Here is a 25546-nt window from a genome sequence, read left to right as displayed (position 1 = left end):
TGTACTGCAAACACATACCAGCTTCATCACTGTGTCTGTCACGAGACTCTGTTCCCCTTTCAGGCTGTCTTTACATTTATTTTGAAAGATGAAGCTCGTGATTATGGTAAGGGGCGTTAAATTTCCAACGAGTGCTTGCGGTGTTCGGCCAATCACAATGCACTGGGTCAGCTGACCAATCAGAGCAGACTGCACTTGTCGGAAGGAGGGACTTTGTAGAAAACGAAGCGTTTGAGAGAGGCGGGGCATAGAGGACCTACAATAATGTACAGTATTTGAAAAATCATGTGTTTTTTGAACATTAAAGCATGCCAACATATTCTGTTACACCAAATACACAAAATAATGATCTTTAAAAAAAGCATCATATGACCCCTTTAATGTTTGTTAAACATTGTTAAACATTTGTTTGTGTGTGTGTGACTTTATTTTATTTAACTTGATGTTTTATTTCAAGTAACGGTATTTTTACGGTTTGTTTTTAGTCTTCTTTCTCTGTATAGACTTCCATAGTAAGTGCTTTACTATAAATGCAATTGTAGCTTTTACAAACTGAGTCTGAATAATTTCATGTGATCACCAGCACAGGTAAAACCAGATTATGTTATAATCTAGTTTTGAACCTGCAATATTGCTTTAGTGGAAACTGATCTTAGTGGTCAGTATTAAGGAGCCTCATGTGATGTAGTAATGTTAATAGGGGATTGAGTAGAGATTGATGTGAGCATTGAGTGTACTTCAGAGGTTTAAGGATGTATGATGGTATTTGTTCAGGTGGACTGCACTACTAATACAGAGACCTGCAAACGCTATGGGGTCACTGGATACCCAACGCTCAAAATATTTCGGAACGGACAGGAATCTTCTTCATATGATGGGCCACGCTCAGCTGGTATGTTTAATGATGTGTGGCATAAATGCAATAGCAGATCTGCTGGTGATGCCATTGTGGGTGTATCATTTCCAAACAGAGGGAATTGTGAACCACATGAAGAAACTGGCCGGGCCCGATTCTGTGCCTCTGCATAGTGAGCATGACCTGGAGAACTTTATCAACAACTTTGATGCCAGCATAGTTGGTAAGTGCTTTTTATTGCCTCTAAAATGTGTTTATGATTTCTTCTCTAGATTGAAAACATCTAATGCAAATGTAATTTCGAGATTTTGAATGATATAAATTTGAATGCATGAATGCAGTAAATTTGGATGGATAGATGGAAAATACGTATTTTATTAGTAATGTCTTGCATTATATTTCTTTCATCTGTCCTTCTCTCAGGATTTTTCTCAGGGACTGACAGTTCTCAAGTCTCTGAGTTTCTTAAAGGAGCCAGTTTAATGAGGGAGAGTTTCCGCTTTGCTCACACCACAGTCCTAGAGCTCGGAAAGAAATATGACGTCAAATATGAGTAAGTGGGTCTTAGTTAGGATAGCAAAATAAATAGGCTTATCCATATTAAACGTGAAAACACTTCACATATCTTTTGCTGTTGATGTCAGATTCATCTCTGTCATTTGGGAGAAGCTCACTAAATTAGACATTAAGTTAAAGGCACAATATGTAAGATTTTTTTATTAAAATATCCAAAAGCCACTAGAACGGTGTTATATATTTTGCTGACTTGTGTACTTACATTATCCCAAATGTTTCGAAGAATATTTAAATCCAGAGAAAAAAGCAATTTTAACTAGTGACACGGACCGTGTCCATAGTGTCATTGTGTCGCCTGCCAATGACGTCATAACCCCTCGATTTCTGGTTTCTCGGTTTTGTTTTGTAGAAAACATGGAAACACCAAAGACGCTTTAATATGTTGTGCGTTTTAATAGACAGGTGACGACCGCACAGAGTAGCATTATAACAGAACTTTCAAATGTATCTAGTATGATAAAACAGCGTTGCTTTTTTTTCCCCACAAACGACTGGAAGAAGCGGAAGCGGTCGACTGTGGCATAATAAAAGCTCCGCTGCTTTCGAGCCGTGTGTCGTGCTCGTTCAGCGGCCTCATTTCGCTTCGACGGCTTTCAGCCTCACCCTGCTTCATTCTACTACGTTAATAAATCATTAGCTCATCCATGAACATGATTTCTGCCCGAGTCCCGTCGGATTGCATCGGCTGTGGGGATGAAGACCACAACTCCCATGATTCCACACTCAGTCACTGCCTCATCAAACTACTCCTTTGCCTCTGTTTATTTTGAATAATGGATGTCTGATTTGTCTTGTGGTTGGTTGGATAAGTTACAAAAATCTCAGAATAAATTGATAAGGTTAGTTTCAGGGTTTAGTCGTTTTACACATGTGGAGGTTTCCCACTTTAAGTGTCTTGATTGGTTACCGATAGTAAGCAGAGTGTGTTATCCTTGACGAATAGAGTGTATTCACTACTTTTTTTGTCAAATAAACAAACAAACAAACAATACGCGCCCTCTCGTGGCGAAAATTACATATTGTGCCCTAAATTAAGCCAACATGGTTGCACAATAATAATAATAGGCTCTGTTTTTAACATTGATAATAATAAGAAATGTTTTTTGAACAGCAAATCAGCATATTAGACTGATTTCTGAAGGATCATGTGACACTGAAGACTGGAGTAATGATGCTGAAAATTCAGCTTTGCATCACAGGAATAACTTATATTTTAATGTATTTAAATTAGTGCTGTCAAACGATTAATCTATTTAAATTAGTGCTGTCAAACGATTAATTGCATCCAAAATAAAAGTTTTGTTCACATAATGTATGTGTGTACACTATGTATATTTATTATGTATATATAAATACACACACATGCATGTATATATTTACGAACAATATGTTATGTTTATATATTAAATATATTTTTATTTAATATAAATTATATGAATATAAATATATACATGTAAATGCATGTAAATATTTTCAAAATGTATACTGTATGTGTGTGTATTTATATATAGATAATAAATATACACAGCGCACACACATATTATGTAAACAAAAGCTTTTATTTTGGATGAGATTAATCGTTTGACTGCACTAATTTAAATAGAAAACAGTTACTTTAAATTGTAATAATATTTCACAATATCACATAAATGCAGCCTTAATGAGACATCTTTCAAAAACATAAAAAAATTATCAACCAACATGTGCATTTAGAAGATATTTAGAAATTATATTGTCTCCTTATCCAAATGAATCATTCATTTGCATATTGCTGGATTTGTTCATTTATGTTAATGTTGATATTTGATGTTAAGGACATTTTATGTTCACTTTGGTACCATAAACAATTTTGGTACTTCGTTTGGTGGCCACTCAGTGTCTAGATTAAAGTCTAAATCCTAAAGCAAAACCCGTTGAGAACCACTAATATTGACTGTAGCTGGGTGTTCAGGATGAAATACTAATATTAAAATCTGTAAACCCTTTGCCTGCAGGTCTGTGCTTCTGTTCCACCCTCCCAGACTGAGCAGTAAGTTTGAGGAGCGTGTGGTTCACCACAGAGGACCCCTGTCCATCACAGGCCTGCGCCGCTTCATCAGAGACAACATGTGAGCCCACACTGACACAACACATACAAACACACACACAGCACATGCTGAGATCATTGCTTTTGCTCTGTAGTTTTGGACTCTGTCCTCACCTGACCAAAGAGAATAAGGATTCATTGAGGAAGAGGGATTTATTGACGACCTACTATGACTTGGATTATCTTCGCAATCCCAAAGGCTCCAACTACTGGAGAAACAGGTGAGTCATTTAAAATCAGTGATTAAATATGTTTATTATGAAGTCATAAAGTACATACCTGTCTTTCTTGGTTTAGAGTGCTGAAGGTGGCGTCTAAGTTCAGTTCTCAGGGCCTGTTGTATTCTGTGGCGAACCGAAATGACTTTCTGGAGGAGCTGGAGGATGAGTTCGGTCTGGGCTCATCGGACGCAACTGAGCTGCCATTTGTCACCATCAGGACACGAACAGGAAACAAATACACCATGAGAGAGGAGTTCACGTGAGTACAAACACTTCATACTGTGAGGATCCTGTTTTCAGAGTGTTAAAGGGGTCATATGATACGATTAAAATTTTTTCTTTCTCTTTGGAGTGTTACAAGCTCTTGGTGCATAAAGAAGATCTGTAAAGTTGCAAAGACAAAAGTCTCAAATCCAAAGAGATATTCTTTATAAAAGTTAAGAGTCAACCACGCCCTCCTAAAACGGCTCGTTCTAACACGCCCCCACATATCTACGTCACTGTGTGGGAAGATTTGCATAACGCCGCCCAAATGTTCACGCAAAGAAAGAAGGCTTAACTTTTATTCTTGCTGTAGTATTGTTGCTGGCGCCGCCGCCATGTCGTGAAGACACTGTGTTTCGTTGTGAAAGCAAAACTACTTTGTTTGGTCTTCCAAAAGAGGACACGACTAGAAATCAGTGGTTAAGTTGTATTTACAACACTGTTCCAGAACAGTTGAACCCAAATATTCAGATGTGTGCAACGCATTTTACGGAGGACGAGGGCTGTTTCCTGTGAGAGTAGCCTACAATGCCGTTGTCTGTTTCTATTAAGTGGGGCAGTTCCAACTTTGCAAGGACAGTCTGGCGCTTCTGACTCACAGACTGCAAGTATGTTTTCATATTTAAAGGATTTGCCACTGATGATTCAAACGCGAGTTTTGGGCAGTGTGGAGTAGCACTTGTTGTTTGTCATTTCTCCGACCACAAATGCAGACATGGTTTTATGTTTACGTGGCGCGATGCAACGCAACGCGTAAAAAGACAGTATAAGTCATTATAATCAGTAATTATGTCCCCACTGGATGCAACAAATGCCTCGTTTATAATGGGTTTTAATGTTTTTGTCTCGTCGCTCTGGCCGGACATCATCACAGTATGGTGAGGGGTGTAACATTTCCGTCAAATGCATGAGGTATTCGGCCAATCACAATGCACTAGATAGCTGGCCAATCAGAGCACAGAGTGCTTTTTCAGACCGATGAGCTTTGTAAAAATCGACGCGTTTCAGAAAGGCGGGGCATAGAGGAGAAACAATAATGTACATTATATGGAAAATAATGTTTTTTTAACCTTAAACCGCATAAACACATTTCATTACACCAAATATACAAAATAATGTTATTTTTAGCAACATCATATGACCCCTTTAAGGAAGAGATTAAACATGATTTGATATTTAAATGAATTATATTAGTTGACTAATTATGACCCCAAACGTTTGAACAGTGTTTCAACATACATTAATAAGACTGGTATCATAAAATAGTTTGAAGACAATAATATTCTTAATTTAGCTATGTCCCATGATGTACATCAACACATTAGAAGCTGTAATGATGTGATTTTAACTGTTAATTTGGTCCCTCCTCAGACGAGATGGCAAGTCTTTAGAGAATTTTCTGGAAGACTATTTTGCTGGGCGACTGAAGCGTTACATCAAATCAGAGCCTGTGCCAGCTAAAAACAATGGAGCCGTCAAGGTTAGTGAGACACGTGTGTTTAAATGAGCGCGATTGTTTCATTTGGTCTTCGTTAACACAAGTCGCTGTCTGTGGTCAGGTGGTTGTGGCAGATACGTTTGAAGAGATCGCCAATGACCCAGAGAAAGATGTGCTTATTGAGTTTTATGCTCCGTGGTGTGGCCACTGTAAAAAACTGGAGCCCAAATATACAGAGCTTGGAGAACGGGTGAGTTTTACATGACATCAGTGTGTCTTCATCTCTGTCTGAATCACTTCTCACCCTGTATTTCTGTGTTTATGCTCTCAGCTATACAGTGACCCCAATCTTGTAATCGCCAAGATGGATGCAACTGCCAATGATATCCCGCAGGGCTATGACGTGCAAGGGTATGTATTCTCTCTCATAAAATGCTTTGTAGTGATTTTAGCTAGCCATTGATAATGTTTTGTTATTCTTTTGCAGGTTTCCTACAATATACTTTGCCGCTGCTGGCCGGAAAGATGAGCCAAAACGATATGAGGTAATTGTTTATTTTTATTGTTTCTCATCACTTATATCAACTACTATGTCCATACTGTATATTTGTCATTGTAAATATTAATTCTTTGTATTTTGGATGTTTTCTTTCAGGGAGCCCGTGAAGTGAAGGATTTCATCAACTTCCTGAAGCGTGAGGCCTCCAAACCTCTTGTTCTGAATGGAGTCAAGGAAGAGCTGTAAACGTTAAAAGGGAAATTGCTGTATGTTGCGGAACGTTATTCAGGAAGAGTGAAGAATCCTGTAGGATTCTGCTGCAGTTCAGCCATACATATCATATCAATAACATAAACCCAATTTTAATTATACAGAGATCCAGGGCCTCATTTATAAAATGTTGTGCTGAAACCATCCTAAATTTGATTGTACATATGCGTGCATGTGATTTATAGAATGAACGTACGCACAGAAAATGCACATGTGCCTCTCTTTTAGATGTGAAATCTATGAATCGCAAGTGATCATGAACTGAATGGTTTCAGCCCTCTGCCTTCTAAACGACTCCTAATTAATATCATTAACATGTGAAAGAGTCATCATGCAAATCCTTTCATTTAGAACAGCTTACATTTTCAAAAAGCTGCAGTACTCGAACAAGAAAAAGTGCGTGCGTCTGCTCAGACCCTGACGTGACGCTAAGCACTTTTCCACGTCAAAGCCAGTTTTCATCGGTGTGGATTTAAGCATAAGCACACTCTAAGATCAAATCTGTGCGTACTCACTTTATAAATGAGGCCCCCAATATTTATATTGTCAACATGATAGAAAATAGTGCAGATTGCTGCTTATGTTGAGGAGTCCTGTTTTGTTGTTTAATCATTTTGTTCTTTGTTGCATGAGCTTCATTAATCTGTTCTTTACCATTTATACTCAATATTTCCATCTGTACATTAGTTATCATTGTTGTTCAACATACATTTACAAAAATATCAATATTCATGCCCTGTATGGATGGTAAAACTAATCTGATTTCATGCAGTAGATGCACAGTAATTGGTTTCAAGGAGTTTGTGGTGTAGCAGTATAAGGAGCCATTATCAATGTTTGCAATTGTCATTTCTTGCCACTGATTTGCTACTGAAGTGATTAACTGCAAAGGCATCTTTTAACCCAGTCTGTTAGATATGGGTTGAACAATTGGTTATGTAATGTTTATTTATTGACTATTCATACAGTTTGGGTGTGAAATGGATGCTGTTTATATGGTGAATGTTGTCCTGTCACTAGCATTTTTTCTACGTATCTATGCCTTAAGGTTTAGTATGTAGGTAGTTTTTTTGACATCTAACTGAAGCTCTGTTCAGCAAGAGGTACTCCCTGATGAGCAGAAAATGCTGGTTTATTAAAATAATTGATTTGTCAACGGTTTATTTCATGTTCAAATGTTTGAAAACCGAATGTGTTAAGCTACATAATATTTTCAATTTAATGAAAGTGGGCAAGCGCCAAAATGAACCATAAAAGTTGCCTATGAGACTTAATATTAAGCATACTAATACCACAGGATATGGAAAACAGCCATGATACTGTTTGAAAACAAAAGTGGTAAGTAAATGACATAAGTATTATATTACAGACATTTTGAGTTTATCTCAGAGACATGTAGGACTCTCGCACAACTTAGGAAAAGACATTTATTGTGAATTCTGAACCCTGGTTCCTCAACCGCTCTAAAGGGGGAAAAAAAAAAAACATTCAACAGGATCAACAAAAAAATTAAATGAAACATCCAATGCATTCCAGCTGATTTACAGATTCTACTCTTTAAAGTATTTCTTCTGGTAGAGAGGCGTAAACCAGAGAAGAAAAACCTGGGCCCATACCAAACATAAACAACTTCCTAATTGTGGTTCTGTGGTAAATCTAGTAAAATCTTTCGGAAGTAATCTTGACACCGGAGGAACTTCGCAGGTTGGCGTCATTCTGACGAGGAGTGCAGGACTGATGATTCAAACAAAACACTTGTCTAATTAAGACGGAGACAGTTTCCTGATTGCATTTGGGTCTTCCCGTTTCTGGTCTTTTCTAATACATGCACTGAAAGCTTGCAGTCTGTCAACAAAGAACAGTCACAGACGATCCCAGCTATATTACTCAGAGCTTAAAACAAATCCAAAATATACTGCCTTTTTCCATGCAACAGCCGTTTTAAAGTAAACCAAATATCTGGTTGCACGGAGATATTTGGCTTACTATTATATTCAACCATACATCACATCATGAACTAATAAGACAAGTCAATTCATGACACTCTTGTATGTGAACGTTACTTAACCGTAGGAAACTAAAACGAACAGGACCAGAGAGTGAGCAGAGCCATCCTACACGTATCTATCTTTAATTATAACTTTATTTTCTATGTGGAGGTTAAGAACTGAAATTGTTTTCAGAAGGAACACCCCGTTTTCTGTACAGTGTTTCAGAGGTAAGGTTTTTGTTTCTCCCCAGAGTGTGTTATAGTCTCACCCTCTCCATATTTAAACCTTAGTCTTGGTCAAATCTAAAATTGCTGGAGAAGAGTGAGGCCATGCCGACGGACACACAACCCACCCCACCCCATCCCATCCCATCCCGCCCTGCTCAGGTTCTTAGCGGATCGCTTTGACGGGACTCTTGAAGCTGGAGGCTGCCTGCAGCTGTAGCTGGTAAGCCATTGGGTGAATCTTGAAACCATAGAGCCTGGAAGAGGAGAATGACAGCTCTGAGAAACTGAGCGATTTTAGAGATGTGAGAAAATCCATTTATATAGAGCAGCAGGTGACCGCCATATAAAGGAAAGACAAACCTGGGCACAAACTGGTTGGCAGGCCTCTTTGGCCGGTACTCGGGATGCACCATGAAGAGCATGTGGGGGAAACCAGTGCCAAAATAGGCTCCATCGGTGTGATGGTGCCTGGACGACTTGGGTGTGTACACATCCATACACTTAGGGCAGTAGAGCTTCACCATAGCCTCGCCAGGAATGTCAGAGAGCCCTGGAGACAAAAACAGACACTAGACTCACTCACTGAAACTCATGTGAATTGTACCTCAACTTGTAAGCCTCATTTTTATTAAAGGAATAGTTCACCCAAAATGTGTGTCATCTACTCGCCTTCATGTTGTTTCACCCCGTATGAGGTTTCTTGCTTCTACTGAGTAACTAAACAGTTGCTGATCCCCACTGACTTCCATAGTATGGAGAGGAAAAAAATACCATGGAAGTAAATGGGGACCAGCACCTGTTAGGTAACCCACATTCTTTAAAATGTCGTCTTTTGTGTTCAACAGAAGAAAGAAATTCATTCAAGTTTGGAAAGACTTGAGGGCGAGTAGGATTTTAATTTTCATAATTCATTTAAAGGGTTAGTTCACCCAAAAATGAAAATCAGCCTGTTTTATACTCTCCCTCGAGGCATCCTAGGTGTATATGACTTTCTTCTTTCAGACGAATTCAGTCGGAGTTATATTAAAAATTGTCCTGGCTCTAAGCGTTATTGCAGTGGGTGGGTGTTTCTGCTCAACAGTCCAAAACACGTCAAATAAAGCACGCACATCCATAATAAAACGTGTCTCACACGGCTCCATGGGGTGAATAAAGGCCTCCTGTAGCGAATCCATGCGTTTTTTTAAGAAAAACATTAATATTTAAAATGTTATAAACTGCTTTCTCTAGCTTATGCTAACTGTCGTGCGTGCAAGGCGGATGACGTGGGACATAGCCTAGGTGTCGCGCACGCGCCTCTGAGATATGCTAGTCTCACGAGTTTGTTTACAGGAGCAAAGGAAGCAAAGTTTCCTTACTTTAGCAAAGGAAAATCAGTCTCCTCTTGGCTTTTTTCTAAATCCTCCGACATTTTTCTTTACAAATCCTTGGTTTGTACTTCTAATTCGTTTTGTTTTGTTCTCTCTCTATGTTCATCACTAATCAAGCAACACCAGCATCCTACGTCATCCGCCGGAACGGCTAGCTGTCATCCGACAGTTAGATGAGGGACGTTTTATGGATGCGCGTGCTTTATTTGACGTGTTTTGGACTGTTGAGCAGAAACACCCACTGCAATGATAGAGCTTGGAATAGCCAGGACAATTTTAATATAACTCCGAATGGATTCGTCTGAAAGAAGAAAGTCTTACACACCTAGGATGCCTCGAGGGTGAGATATACACAGGCTAATTTTCATTTTTGCTTGAACTAACCCTTTAAGGTGTGCATCTTTTTTTACACAGTGCACTTTCTTATCCCGATTATGCACTGAGTGAAGCTGATAACACACATGATCATGTAAACGTGTTAATCCGCTTTCCTTTATTGGAGTACGGTCATAAACGGCTTAAGCATAAACATCTAGATTTTTGCCCTTTATGCCAAGTTCACCCAGCATTAACATTAACCTGCTTTCTTTTGGTTTATTGAAGTGCGCATGTGGTGATACTACGTTTTTATTGCATTGCCAGGCTACTGGTTTGCATGTAAACCAGGACAACAGGTTATTTCAATAAGCTGTTTTTTGTGAGTTATCAGCGTATTGGTGTGCATGTAAATGTGCTCAATGTCAACATGCGATCAGTTTATGAGATTATCGAATTGAGAGATCATCAACTGATTCATAATAAGTGATTATCAACTGATACCAATCAATCAGAGCATCACTAACTGAAAAAAATAAAATAAAAAAAGATTACAATGGCAAACATTATATATATATATATATATATATATTTTTTTTTTTTTTTAAGTAAAATAAATGGGACACCCACCAATGGGCAGCATTGGCTGATTCTCACAGTAAACACGAGGACAATAGCCAAAATCTCCCTGCTGGTACTTCTCCAGCTGCAAGAGAAAACAAGCACAACTTCACACGTATGAAGCTGAAAACAATTGTCCTTCTTTAATAAAACTATTAAAAAGACTAGATGACTCAGGGATAACGTACCATCTGGGCAATGCCACGGTTAGTGAGGATATAGCGCGCATGGATCAGTCCATACAGCATCTCAGCAGCCTGCTCAATCAGGTCACTCTGGTTAGGGTTGTCCTCCAGCTCCTCATCTGATACAAACACACACAACAACACTATTACACAGCTAGGAAATCACAACGTTTAAAGTCAGCATGACACAGAAATGCGATAAATCTTTTCTTCCCTAACGTGATGCACATCTAAGTGAAATGGATTCTCAAATGAGAAAAACTGAGTGGGACCTGGTTTTGTCCATCAGGAATGGATTGGATGTGAGTGACAAGTTGCTGGATGGGAGGGACTCTTGTCCCATGCTTGTGCCAGTGCACACACCATCAGAGAAGAGTTATAATAACACACGGATAAGTAATTTATAATGCATTGTAACATTACATAAATAAAAGAACCGCCCATTTTGATTTCATAGTGACTTTAAACAGGGAAATGCATGTCTTCTCTAGTATGTTTTAAGGTGTTGCACTTAAAAGCAAATGCATTCATGCTTTATTTGCATCACATTTAAATCACTCAAAACAAACCTAGTTACAATATGCGTATTTCTGGGAAACATTTAGCATTAGGCAGACAATTATGGGCATACATGCATAAAATAAGCAATTGTCTAACTTTGGTTCAAGACATTAAACAGATGAGGAGAGTGAATTCATCTGCTCTCTGGGAGGGGGATTCATGGATTTGGTTTTAAAAGATCGTGCCTAAAATTACATTTTTAATGTGCCTGGTTGGTTGCGTGCACAGCCTAAAGCACATAACCTTCAAGTCACAATGAAACAGAAGTAGCAATAGATCTTTTCTTCAATGTTTTGACATCAGTGTAAATAAGAAAAATAATTAGGGCAGGACTTAAATGTATGCATCAGTGGTTGATCGGATGTTGAGATGTGGCCGTCGCATTCCATCGGGGAGACTGATGAACAGGGTTTAACGCCGGGTTCACACTGCACGATTTTCAAACTCGTCGGTTCGCCGTGGTTTTCACACTGCGTGACTATCTGAGGTAGCAGTCAGTTGCTGCTGTGTTCACATTGCACGATGGATCGGCGACAGGGGGTTTCACACTGCATGACTTTACAATAGGAAGAATCGCCGACAGCTCTGTCTGGTCCGCAAACTAGGTTTCACAACAAAACACACGCGAGAAGGGATAAGGAAATAACGCGAGAACCCGCGTGCGTCAGACCGGAGTTCTCGAGCAAGACTGGAATTATTAAAATAAATATATATATAGCCCGCAAATTGTCTGTGAGCTGATTTCCGGCTACAAGGAGAAAAAGAAAAACAGATTATGCAGGAGGGAGATGCAGGGAACAGGGATTAGGTGTTCTGCAAAGAGTGTTGGCGGCAAATAATTTTGCAGTAACTGTTATGTTGATGTTGTGGCTGGTCAAGCAAATGTTTGTGCTTGTTTCTGTATGATATAATTGTTCATATATCTATTAAAATACTGATATTCTGGTCTATAACTCCTCCCCGAACTTCCCTCTGCCCTGTATCTTGGTCTCTGATTGGCTGTAGGTCATCGCCGATGTAGTTTTCAGTCAGAGCTCATTGCACACAGCGTGATTGAGAATCGCCGACAGCTCCAGATATTCAGCATGCCAAATATTTTGCGGGCGTCTGCGATTCTCTCAGATCGCGTCTTTGATAATTCACACTCTGTGATTGTCACTCGTGTGAACGAGCACCGATTTGCCTCCGATTTCGGGCATTTGTCGGCGAGTGAAAAATCGGGTTAAAATCATGCAGTATGAACTCGGCATAAGGGGAATAAATGATTGGAGATATCCTGCATACGTCACCAGAGAGAAGACTGTCCTTTTTACCACGGGATTATGGCATTTTGATGAAACTATTAGGTCAAGCAATATTTCACAAATAAAACCTACACAAAAAACACATGAATTTTAATTCAACGCTGCCTTAAACCCATTAAAGCCTGTGTTGAACAATCACTGACCAGGTTCCAGATCCAGGATCATGTCAAGGGCTTGTCTGTAATGGGGAACTTGCTCATTGAGTCCTGTAAGATTAAACTTGTCCTGAATGTAGTCCTCATCTACCTGGATGGAGTAAAAAGAGATGTACCATACATCAATATTAATGCAGACTAAATGGTTAAGCTTACATTTGAACACGCCCTGTTCACCCTTACATAGACACACAATATGAGACGAACAAACGAATACAAACCTCACAGAAGAACTCGTTTCCACGTAGACCACAAAACCAAGAAATCCACGACACTTCCTCTGAGCTACTCATGTTGGGAAACTAGAAAAGCGATAGTAGAACAACATTAAACGAGACAATTAAACAACAGAGACAATACCTGCTCCAAAAAGCCTTACTCGGTCTTTACTGGTACTACAGAACGAACATGATCATATCAGATTGCGGAGTTAATTCGTTTCAGATAAGCACGTTTATAAAAAAAATGCATCGCGTATAACGCTAACTGTTTTCACATAAACAACAGACTGGCCTGGCGCACGCTAACACAGCCGGCTGGTTACCTAATCACAGAGTCAATCAAACACATACGGACAAATGCGCTTATGTGTGAGCAAAATGTAAAACCACCGGCACGTTAAAAAGGCTGGTTTGTATCTTGATAAATCTCCATGTTGTAGTTGGCGAGTTCGGCTAACGATAGATGAGCTTAGCGTGCCGCTGCTAGCTCACGCTTAAACGTAGGCCGCAGCAAATTCGCCGACTGTATCTAAAATATGTCGATTGAAGAGAGTCCCAACACATACAATTAACAATACATTCACAGTAATAACTCAAAACTGCGCGCACACACCGAAACTACTAGATATTCCTGTCCATTATAGCGATAAAAAGCGTTTATTCGTGTTACCTCAAGGATCTCCCGGGGTCGATGTCAGCCGCGGCAACACAACGGTGTACGCTGATTGGAGGCTTCCGCTCCACGTACAGCACGTGATCACAAGGCAGGTCACTTCCGCTCTCACGGACCTGCGGGTCTTGTTGGAATTGTAGTCTTTAGAATCAGAGGTTTTTCCCATTCGTAGACTTCTTCTCGCTATTATCTGGACTGGAGAGTAGAGTCGGACCAAGTATTCACGTAATATGTTAATTAATATAATACAATATTGAGGTTATCGAATAACACTGCAAAACTGACATTTAAGGTTTATGCTAAGATATGCAAAAAAATAATAGAAATTCTACAATGCGTGGCTGTAATTGCCCTCCTGGGACGCACGTGGGTCCTGTACACAAACAAACAACAAAAACCTAACGTATTTACCAATGGTTACAGCAGTAATTTAGCACGTTTATAGCAGTAATTGTTGTCAAATGTGTGTACCTAAAACATGTAGAGGAAATCAATGAAATTATATGATGGACATGGTTTGGAAGCATGAGAGAGAAACAAAAAGCCTCAAAAAGGCCTTAATTCATATTTAGCATACTCTTAATGACACTGATGAAATGAAGTCAAACCACAGATCTTCCATTAAAACAAAAGATTTTTATTTAACTTTTTCTCTGTATACTTTTTATTATAATAAGACACTTCTCTGCTTGTACATTGCTCCCTTGAACTTAAAAATGGCAACAATTGTGTATGGGAATGTAAGTTGGGGCGGACAAACTCAGATGCATACCAATATACATACATGTGTGTGTATATCAAGGTTTCAACAATAACCTCAGGTACCTCGGTATAGTTAGAAGTATAATACAATCTCTGAGTATTTAGTGGAATACACATTGCTATTCATTTTTTACTCTATATTGGTACATATAATGTGACCACATCAATGGTTTAGGTTTAAGAGGGATGATAAACAGCACTGAAAGCCGATGGGAGAACAGCTTCCAACGAATAGACCAACCAAGCTGTATCGGAGGACGAAACCATGTTTGGCAAATGTCTGCAAGAAAAGTAAAATTAACCCACTTTAGTTCTTTTCCTTAGTAGGTAGGAAAAATATATATATATATCGAGTTAACATTTTTTCCACTGCACTTCATTTGGATTAACATATACACACGATCCTAGATAAAATAAACATCCTAATAGTGTCAGAAAAGATGGGCAATTGGGACTCGTGTTCGCCTTTCACAAAGAGTTCTATCCTCAAAAGAGCACATTACATGTAGAGATCAGATATAAACTCACACATACTTTTTAAATGCCCTACTCTCACACACATTTCATTTGAAAGCCCTACTTATTACTTCAAAGCTATTCATTAGACCAAGGCATTCCCAGAAAACAAACAAACCCCAACTTACACCATTAGGATACAGATGCTGGTCAAAAATGAGGAGGGAACAATGCTTTGAGCCGTTTCTTTTTAGACGTCAAGCATTTGTGGTTTCTCAATAACCTGGGCTCAGGCTCCCTGGATGGGCAGAATTTGTTTGATGTCAGGCATATTGCACATTGAAGCAAGGTCTCATTTTGTAACACGACTCAAAAAGGGCCACAGACTCCTTGGCATTGACTTGTGTCTCAATGAGATGACTGGTAAATTGAAGATCAGTCCGAGGATGTGAGCAAGACAACTGCTCATAGTTCTGAGACATGTTTTGGGGGACTTTGGAAATACACACTGGAGGAAGAGCTTGTGTAGGTTCCTTTATAAAAAATAAAAAAAAAGGGAATTTACAATGCAAAGGGTGGTCAAAGAGTGATTCTCTACACTCCCTAGAACTGTTAAGTGAACATAACAGTAGCACAATACTTGTCATGTTCAATAACCTGGAACTGCAGTATGACACCTAGTCAGATAAGATGACAAATATACAGCTATCCATATAAAGAAAAGAAAAAAAAACATTGAACGATCTTTATTCTAAAGGAGAGTTTACTGACTTAATATAAGTGCAAGACAAAAGAAAATCTTTAACGGATGTTCTCAAAAAAAAAAAAACATCTAATTGAATGAGGATCTGACTCTAAGGCTAAGAGTCATCTGATTTGATCACAACAGAAACAACCTTAAAACGATGTGATCCATGAAGAGGAACTTTTGAAGGACCTTGAATTAAGATCAGCGTCTAATAATATTAACAAGTATAATGTGCAATATTAGACTACAATTCCATGCGGAGGCCAAAACAGCTAATGAAACTATTTGAAAACCCAAAGCAATGAGCAGAGAGGACCTATAACTTAACATAAGGAAAAATACACAACATAGTTCTGAAAAGTGGGCATTACAGTGATTTTTTATTTTAAAAAAAACAAATAAAATAAAAAAAAAAGTCGAGCGTTGGTGAGATACTAGGTGGGCACAATAGCATGTGAGTTAGAACCAAAAATGAAGAGGGTTTTATTTAAAAATGAGTTTTAATGATCTGCTTTGCGGGGGGAAAAAAAAAAAAAACAGATATCCTCACCTTTAGGAGGCTGAAAAGAAAAATGAACACCACAAGAAGGGGGAAAACAAATCTATGATACATTTGTTCTCATTAAAAGAGCAACTTCCAGAATCCAACATGTGATGGCACTGAAAGCCGATGGGAGAACAGCTTCCAACGAATAGACCAACCAAGCTGTATCGGAGGACGAAACCATGTTTGGCAAATGTCTGCAAGAAAAGTAAAATTAACCCACTTTAGTTCTTTTCCTTAGTAGGTAGGAAAAATATATATATATATCGAGTTAACATTTTTTCCACTGCACTTCATTTGGATTAACATATACACACACTTGAATGCATATAATGAAAATATCCTAGATCAAATAAAACATCCTAATAGTGTCAGAAAAGATGGGCAATTGGGACTCGTGTTCGCCTTTCACAAAGAGTTCTATCCTCAAAAGAGCACATTACATGTAGAGATCGGATAGAAATTCACACATACTTTTTAAATGCCCTACTCTCACACACATTTCATTTGAAAGCCCTACTTATTACTTCAAAGCTATTCATTAGACCAAGGCATTCCCAGAAAACAAACAAACCCCAACTTACACCATTAGGATACAGATGCTGGTCAAAAATGAGGAGGGAACAATGCTTTGAGCCGTTTCTTTTTAGACGTCAAGCATTTGTGGTTTCTCAATAACCTGGGCTCAGGCTCCCTGGATGGGCAGAATTTGTTTGATGTCAGGCATATTGCACATTGAAGCAAGGTCTCATTTTGTAACACGACTCAAAAAGGGCCACAGACTCCTTGGCATTGACTTGTGTCTCAATGAGATGACTGGTAAATTGAAGATCAGTCCGAGGATGTGAGCAAGACAACTGCTCATAGTTCTGAGACATGTTTTGGGGGACTTTGGAAATACACACTGGAGGAAGAGCTTGTGTAGGTTCCTTTATAAAAAATAAAAAAAAAGGGAATTTACAATGCAAAGGGTGGTCAAAGAGTGATTCTCTACACTCCCTAGAACTGTTAAGTGAACATAACAGTAGCACAATACTTGTCATGTTCAATAACCTGGAACTGCAGTATGACACCTAGTCAGATAAGATGACAAATATACAGCTATCCATATAAAGAAAAGAAAAAAAAACATTGAACGATCTTTATTCTAAAGGAGAGTTTACTGACTTAATATAAGTGCAAGACAAAAGAAAATCTTTAACGGATGTTCTCAAAAAAAAAAAAACATCTAATTGAATGAGGATCTGACTAAGGCTAAGAGTCATCTGATTTGATCACAACAGAAACAACCTTAAAACGATGTGATCCATGAAGAGGAACTTTTGAAGGACCTTGAATTAAGATCAGCGTCTAATAATATTAACAAGTATAATGTGCAATATTAGACTACAATTCCATGCGGAGGCCAAAACAGCTAATGAAACTATTTGAAAACCCAAAGCAATGAGCAGAGAGGACCTATAACTTAACATAAGGAAAAATACACAACATAGTTCTGAAAAGTGGGCATTACAGTGATTTTTTATTTTAAAAAAAACAAATAAAATAAAAAAAAAAGTCGAGCGTTGGTGAGATACTAGGTGGGCACAATAGCATGTGAGTTAGAACCAAAAATGAAGAGGGTTTTATTTAAAAATGAGTTTTAATGATCTGCTTTGCGGGGGGAAAAAAAAAAAAAACAGATATCCTCACCTTTAGGAGGCTGAAAAGAAAAATGAACACCACAAGAAGGGGGAAAACAAATCTATGATACATTTGTTCTCATTAAAAGAGCAACTTCCAGAATCCAACATGTGATGTGAATACACAAGTACATAATAACAACCTTGGCCTTTCATATATACTTCAAGCCACAGTTCTTACACAAACACACGTAACGTGTGCATACCCAGCATACACAAACTAAGCACAATTTTGTTAGGTTGATGTCATTTTGTGCTTGTATATGCCAACATAAATGGGCCATGTGGTCATATGCATTTTCAGTCAGCAAATATTTCCATTAAAATGGGGTGTAGTATGTAAAATCTCAGAGTAGAGTTTAGGATTTATTGGAGCATGAAAGGACACAGATTGTGAATTTCCAAATAAGGGACAAAAAGCTATAAACCAAAAGAACTAGAATGTGTTCATGGTCTTGGTAACTAATCTTTTACGATAATAAAGTGTTAATATGTTAAGGAGGGAAGAGGTTTTACAGAAAAGAGTGGCCAATGATAGAGGGATGCATTTTAAATATTTCCAAATTAAAAAAACAAAAAAAACAAAGCATCACTTCCTGTTCTTAGGAGAGGGCCAGTTGCCATGCCTCTCACCACGATTGCCCCCACCATTGCCAGCGCCACCCACCGCCCCACCAACACCAGGCGGACCCCTGGGGCCTCTTCCTCCACCACCACCACCACCACCGGCATTAACCCTTCTGTTCTGCCGCTCCATTCCAGGGCGCTGACTGGAGAAGCTTCTCTTGCTGGTGGCCAATTCTTTAGCTGTCATCTCTCTCTCGCCCCCACCGCCGCCTCCACCACCTCTTCCGGATGGATGGTGGTAGTGGTGGTGATGATGATGGTGGGAGGAATAGGGTTTACCGCCTCCTCCACCCTCTCTTTCTCGAAACTCGGTGAAATCGCTGCTTTCGGAGGCTGTTTCCCATTCCTCGTTGGCCTGATCAGAGTTCTGGTTAGAGACGTCTGGAGATTTGGCGCCCCCAGCTGGTTTATGGTTGTGATGGTGTTGAAGGTGCGACTGGGAGTTGCCCTGGTAGTGATGGTGGTGGTGGCTATTGAAATTTTGGTTTCCACCCCCAAGGTTGCTGCTGTTATTATTATTGTTAGAAGTTGCGGACACACTGTGTTTTACATTTGCAACAGCTGCGGTGGATGCATTGGGAGTGCTATTGGTTTCTTGCAGGGATTTCTGCAAAGGTGAAGCAGGCCGCTGCTGTTGTCCAGCTACGACGTCAATAATTCCACTGCTTCCATTGACACGGGCTGCATTCTCTCGCTCTTGCTTAAGTCTGCGGAATCTGGGAGGCTTGTCCTGCTGATGCTGGGATCGTCCGTGGCGTCTGCGACGAGGGGGGCGCTCAAATCCCTGGTTAGGGAAACCTCGTCCGTCGGGGGCAGACAGAGGAAGAGTCTGGGCAGGAGTGCCAGTGGAATTTGAAGGAACATTACTTGAGGACAGTGGGGCTCCAGCGCTTCCATTCTCAGTGGACCCCTGTTGGATAGCTGTAGGCACAGAGGGATTAGGTGCGGAGGGATTTGCACCTTGACTCTGAGACTGATTCTGGTCTGCAGCTTTCTTCTTGTCAACATTGGCTCCACGACCTGAATCTTTAGGAGGGGGTGGCTGTGAGGACGTCTGTTGCTTTCGCACAGTTGCAGATTTTGCAGACCAGCCATGAGAACCAGAGCCAGGTCCAGATCTGTGTCCACCAGACACTCCAGCACTACCTCCACTTCTATGGAGACCTCCTCCAGCACCACCACCACCTCTGCCACGTCTAGAGGGCACTCCCCTTGGTGTGAACACTCTTGTCTGGGAGTTTCTGTTTGGAGCCGAAAAAGATGAAGGGCCAATTGTAGGGTTCTCTCCTCCGACGCCAGTCTTGGTGTTTGGCTTGCGGTCTTCCTTGTCTGAGTGAGCAAGGTCACTACCAGCACTCTCACTGCCTGTTTCAGATCCCCGTTGTCGTCTCCTCTTTGGCACCTCTTCATATTCAGAGCCTTCACTTCGAGTCTCACTTCGGTTCCTAGCACGTCCCGGATTTGGCTGAGAGCCCACATGTCTATGCCTACCACTGCCAGATGATGCCTCTCGCTTGTATTCTTGATTAGAAGCTGCATGGTGGTAGCCACTGTTGGCAGCTGATCTATAATCCCTGCTGCTCCTGCCACCTGCTTTGCCACGGCTGCCACCACCTGCACTGCCAGTGTAAGTGCCCCTGTAGCCTCGGCCTCTGCCGTAGAACTCTCCTCGGCCACGGTTGGATCGGCTACCTCTGGACGAAGATGCATGGTAAGTTGTGCTCCCTCTTTCAGCAGAATGCTCTCTTTCCCTCCTGGACTGTGGAGCTGAAGAGCCAGAATTCTGGATAGAGCCTTCTCCATTTTTGGATCCTTTACCTGTACCCCCAGTGTTACCTCGCTCCTTTCCGCCAGTTCTGGGTTTATTTGATGAGACTGCATCATCTTTTCCACCGAGTGCTGAGGAGCCTTGAGCCCCAGAGGTCGTTTCTAGTTTGGTTGCGGTCTGGCTAGCATCTTGTTCTTTATCTTTACCAGAGCCTCCAGTGGTCTTTTCTCCTCCTCCTTCACCACCTTCTCTTTTCATCTCTTTAATTACTGGTCTCTTAATTGGACCTGCTCGCTTGGTTGTGGTGCCATCTGATTGAGTAAAGGATTTGTTCTCAGCCCCATGATTTGCAGGCTCTTCAGTATTTCCACTCATTCCAGAGCCCGGTGCCTTTCTGTTATGGGTTGAGCCCCCAGGCCTCGGGCCCCAGTGTGTCTCAGTTTTGTGCTCCCGACTGCGAGGGTTGGCTTTAGGGTGGTGCTGCTGCACAGAATGCTGCTGGGGCTGATTTTGTGCATTTCCCATTTTCTCCTGTTTCCTTCCTGAAGCATGAGTAGATCCAGTATCATGTTCAATCGGTGGTAGGACCTGATTATGTAAGGACTGTTTTCCACTACCATCTTCTCTAGCTGACGAAGATGATGATGATGAACAGGAAGGGGAAAGGGACAGCTGATGGAGTGGAGGTGAAGGGTCAATCTTTTTTGGCTCCCCCCCTTTTTCTCGCTCTCTGCCATTCTCTTGCTTATGAGGATGAAGAGAGAAATGAGGGGCGTGAGTGGGGGGACCATGGTGTTGCAGATGCGAGTTGGTCTCCAAGGCCGAGTGATCAGAACAGCCATTACGGTCATAATGGGGATGAGGAGTCCCCCAGATTTGGCTCCGTTGACTACCCTCCTGGTGGCCAAAACCATGCAGTGTTCCTCCACTGCTGGCCCTTTGCTGCAAGTGGGAGCCCATTCTGGATCCATTGTCAGGGTAGCTACTGTAACCTCCTCGCCCACACATAAAGGGCTGATGATGGGCATGGTGGCTAGTACCCTGGCCCCCAACTTGAATCCCAAGAGGTGGTGGGGTTTGGTTAGATGAACCAGATGGAGAGCTGGGCGGATGAATGGGAGCTGTGCCTCCCTCCCGCATAAGTACTGGAGGAGTGTCACTTCTAGAAACATTAAAAAAGAAAAGTGTATCATGCTTCTGAAACAAACGAAAGAAATCTGGAATAAAGAACTTTAATAGAAACTGGTTTAAATACAAGAACTTTGTATTTATATATGTATTAATGTTTAAATAGCTTCTTGTTACCTTTGACCTTTGCCAGCCTGCTCTTCCTCGACAGCTTTCTGCCGTAGGGGGGAGCTTAGACCTCGACCCTCAGTACCCCCTGGAAAAACATCTGGTCCCCAAGCCAGTTTGGGATCCATTGGAGGTGTGCCACGATGGGGATGAGGGGGTCCACCATGCTGCTGCCTATCAAACGGATCTGACCCAGAGCCACCTGAATCAGAACGCTCTCGACTCATCATCCCTGAAACATAAAAGCCCCTATAATCTCTGGACACCAATACTGTTTGACTAATATTCAGTTGATCTTTTTGAGTTATTTACTAACCAGATGGATGCATGCTGGGAGTGTAGTAGTCCATGGGTGGGGGACGTCCCTGCATCATTCGTGGGTCCATGTAGGGCATCATCATCCAGCGGGGATCAAAGTTCATAGGCAGAGGTGGAGGACGTCCCATTGAGCCAGGAGGGTAAAGGGTTGGCTGTTTGGGCCCAGACTGTGGTGTGGTACCTGGAGAGGGGCCCTGCTGATTCTGAGGCTGAGACTGGAGCTGATTTTGGGCAACCTGGTTATGTTGCTGCTGCTGCCACTGCTGCTGCTGCTGTTTGAGAAGTTGCTCCTGTCCAAAAATGATACAGACCACATTTTATACAATAAAAGTATTTATGTTTGTCAAACTTTAAACCCAGTATCTGAGTATAAAGACGAATATTTGTTAGTATGTTAAAAGATTCAAATGTTCTTTATATTTTTGCTTGGGTGTGAAGGTAGTGTACTCCTATTACAATAATCAAATTAACATAACTCCTGAAAATGGACTCAGTCACACGCGTCTAATCTTAAAACTCTAATTTGAAGGGATTAAAACTAAAGCACTGAAGCACTAATTGTGAGAGCCAAGTTTATAATTTACACTCCATCCCTACTGTGTTATTCCCATGTATGTCTGCACTATCATGTATGTCTGCACTGTCTGTACTTTCTTCTGCACCGGTAGCTCCTGTCTTCAAGTCAAATTCCTTGTGTGTGTAAACATACTTGGTAATAAAGCTCTTCTGATTCTGATTCTGATTAATGGATACGACTTTTCCCATATTTAGAGACAAAACATCCAACACAAACCTGTTGTTGCCTCTGAAAACGAGGAGGAAGCGATTTTTGATACTTGGAAAAGCTCTGCCCAGATGGACCACTTCCCTGCCGTCCTGTTCCACCAACATTTTCAACCACCTTCACTGTGTCATCTCCACCTCTAGTGCGGATATGCACCACAGGTTCCTCCTTGGCATCTCCAGGCACTGGGACATCCAGGGTCTGTGGGTGCTGGGTGGGTTGAGGCTGCAGAGCCTGCGGAGACTCTGAATGAAGAAGAAATCATACATATTACATTTCAGCTTATTTAAAACAAATACTGTAATCTGCTCATCATCTTCTACAACAAATTCACCAAGGAAAGGCCACCAAGTATTAGAACGATGAAGAAATATATCACCCATTCAACCAAAACACTAGACATTTTTTGTAACTATTTATGGAATACTAACCAGTGTTGGAGTCATGGCTGCTGTTGCTGCCAGCCCGCTGTCTGTTATTAATATTCAATCCTAGTGTTGCACTGCTTCCCTGAGAAGATAATAGAGGAGGGTCTTCAGTGTCCACACAGGGTGATGGTGGCTGACTGACATTGGGAGATGAAGCAGATGCAGACAAGGAAGGACTAGGACTGTTGGTAGGAGCATCACTGGGGGTGCTGGGATTCATAGTCTGTTGCTGCTGCTGTTTTTCATCAAGTCTTTTCAGCTTCTCCGCACAGGCAGCACGGCGCTCCTCCTGCATCCTCCGCTCCTCCTCTTCACGCCGCCGACGGGCACGCTCTACTGCAGCAGAGATCTCAGTTGATGACTGCTTCCTCCGTTGCCGCCATGTTTCATCCTCATCCTCACCCTGTTGCTGGGGATGCAGAGTGTTGGAGGGAGGAGGGGTCGGCCCACCAGGCATTGCCCCCGCCTGCTGCTGTGCCTGGGCACCACTGGGCTTCTGGGGAGCTAGGATGGGGCCCGAGATTGGCGACTGGTTCGAAGGCCGGTCCTGTTGATAGAAGGCGGTTTATTAACCAAAGTTCACCAATACAACCACCACCTCCTAAATCACCAATATGCTATTGCTAGTAGGGATGCTCCGATCTGCCTTTTTCGCCTCCGATACCTAGGGTTCGGTATTGGCCGATACCGATACGATACTAGTGAAGTTTTTTTCCCTCATTTAAATAAATGTAGAATTTATATATCTCTGTGTGTGGAAATTATAATCATTCTTTCACAATCTACTAGATACAGACTACTTCATTATAAAAGAAAAATAAAATAAACAATACATCTGAAAAAATATAGGCCTATGTATATTTATAATCTATGACAAAAATGTATCAAACTAGGTTAGTGGATAATTCGGCACCAAAAGTTATTCTAGAAAAATCAGTGCAAAATAATTTTAGAAATCCAAACATTTAGTGAAAAAAACATTTTGTGGGGAACAAATAAAAGTGTTGCACTAAATATGGTAAAATGTTACACATTGCTATTTATATTATTATAAAATCCATTCATTAAAAACATTCATGAATGTATTTATATACAAGTATATACTATAAAATTAAAATACATTTCTTTTAAGCGTACAGCATATTTTTTAATAAGGCAACAAAACATGATAGATACGATAGGACAAAACAAATACAGTGCAGCACGAACTGTTTTTATACAGTCTATGAGCACGAAGCGCTTACAATGTGCGCATCCGGTGTGCAGAATGATGCGCTTGAAGCCTGAAGCAACCTGGCGTCACAGCCTGCACACCGGAGGCGCACATTGTACGCGCTTCGTGTTAAAAACTGCAAAGCAAAGAGAAATTGATGCGTAGTGTATTATATCTGTGCAACAGTTATTGAGCCTTTCGTTTAACAGTTTTAAATTTCAGTTACTGTGCACCTTAAAAACAATTTATAGTCTTTTCTACGCCCGTGTTTTGTTCTCACAGACACCCGGTAGCAAGTAACAAAACAACATTAAACTCCGGCAAGAAGATAAAGTCCTTTTTGCAAAATCATAGATTTGTATTTACAAATCAAGTATAATGGGAACACAGAATAATCTTGGAGAGAGCTTTACCGAGCTGACTGCTGTAAGTTAACCGAATGCGACCAGGGTTTAAAGGCTGAACGACTGACAGCCACAGCGGAGAAAATAATTTGTGTGAACTTTAATGTAAGGACGTAAATATGCATATGTAGCTCACATTAACCCTTTCTCGCGTGAGTTTAAAATATTCTAGCTGAGCCCCCAGCGTGAGGTTTTTTTTTAAGGCAGCCGTTATTTTAGAATGTATGGCCTTATTGTTTCCATGGCGACGCGTCATGCTTGTCATGTGACACAAAGCCCTTTTCACAACAGAAGTGAAATGAATACGCCTCAGGCTGAAGGAAATGCAAATTCACGTCTGTACAGTAGAGGGCGCTGCTCAAACAAATTGCATGAAGAACATGACGCAGGAGAAGAAAGTTCAACACTATTCAGCAATAACAAAAATTAAGCAAATGTGTCATTTTTGCTTATTAGTATGGTTGAATTAGATCATCGAAGGTCAGTAGCAAAGACATTGGTTAATAAAATGGGATTAAATACATAAATTATATTTGTCGTATTTAACATTTAATTATTGCAGGTTTATATCATATTCAGAGTTTGCATTTGACTGTTTTTATTCGTTTTGAGGAATACTGAATCTGTTTTTGTGCCGTGAGAAGAGTAAATAATGTTCATATTTAGTCTAGAACTACAGTAAC

General features: G+C 40.6%; 3 protein-coding genes across 6 annotated transcripts in view; 1 reads left to right on the top strand and 2 right to left on the bottom strand.

Annotated features, from left to right (window-relative positions):
• The window catches only part of pdia8 (protein disulfide isomerase family A, member 8), a 10033-nt gene extending 2481 nt beyond the window's left edge, over positions 1-7552 (top strand). The window contains exons 3-13 of the mRNA XM_016270887.1: positions 775-892; positions 972-1079; positions 1280-1409; positions 3427-3540; positions 3614-3739; positions 3816-3998; positions 5375-5483; positions 5563-5691; positions 5773-5852; positions 5929-5986; positions 6097-7552. Coding sequence (XP_016126373.1) covers positions 775-892; positions 972-1079; positions 1280-1409; positions 3427-3540; positions 3614-3739; positions 3816-3998; positions 5375-5483; positions 5563-5691; positions 5773-5852; positions 5929-5986; positions 6097-6186 — 1245 coding nt within the window. The 3' untranslated portion in view covers positions 6187-7552. The remainder of the gene's footprint in view (positions 1-774; positions 893-971; positions 1080-1279; positions 1410-3426; positions 3541-3613; positions 3740-3815; positions 3999-5374; positions 5484-5562; positions 5692-5772; positions 5853-5928; positions 5987-6096) is intronic.
• A 71-nt stretch (positions 7553-7623) lies between these two features.
• On the bottom strand, positions 7624-13923 carry LOC107584313 (casein kinase II subunit beta). 2 transcript variants are annotated; one of them, XM_016270888.1, is made up of 7 exons: positions 13831-13923; positions 13161-13241; positions 12928-13030; positions 10923-11038; positions 10744-10819; positions 8789-8978; positions 7624-8682 (listed from the first exon to the last, which is right to left on the bottom strand). In XM_016270888.1, exons 2-7 carry the CDS (start codon positions 13230-13232, stop codon positions 8592-8594), a joined length of 648 nt encoding a protein of 215 aa, XP_016126374.1. In that variant the 5' UTR covers positions 13233-13241; positions 13831-13923; the 3' UTR covers positions 7624-8591. The 2 variants fall into 2 exon arrangements, with proteins under 2 accessions (XP_016126374.1, XP_016126375.1); XM_016270889.1 differs by lacking the exon at positions 13831-13923 and adding an exon at positions 13774-13807.
• A 3257-nt stretch (positions 13924-17180) lies between these two features.
• Positions 17181-25546, bottom strand: part of LOC107584310 (protein PRRC2A-like) — a 32552-nt gene continuing 24186 nt past the window's right edge. For all 3 annotated transcript variants that reach the window (XM_016270885.1, XM_016270884.1, XM_016270886.1), the window contains 5 exons: positions 23250-23793; positions 22828-23063; positions 22033-22324; positions 21726-21948; positions 17181-21582 (listed from right to left, as the gene is read on the bottom strand). In XM_016270885.1, the coding sequence (XP_016126371.1) occupies positions 18615-21582; positions 21726-21948; positions 22033-22324; positions 22828-23063; positions 23250-23793 (4263 nt within the window). In that variant the 3' untranslated portion in view covers positions 17181-18614. The remainder of the gene's footprint in view (positions 21583-21725; positions 21949-22032; positions 22325-22827; positions 23064-23249; positions 23794-25546) is intronic.

The sequence above is a fragment of the Sinocyclocheilus grahami genome, unplaced genomic scaffold, assembly GCF_001515645.1.
Source record: "Sinocyclocheilus grahami isolate Dianchi unplaced genomic scaffold, SAMN03320097.WGS_v1.1 scaffold58.1, whole genome shotgun sequence".
NCBI classification, from domain to species: Eukaryota; Metazoa; Chordata; class Actinopteri; order Cypriniformes; family Cyprinidae; genus Sinocyclocheilus; species Sinocyclocheilus grahami.
The sequence above is the reverse complement of the archived record's forward strand: the minus strand, read 5'-3'. Positions and strand labels throughout refer to the sequence as shown.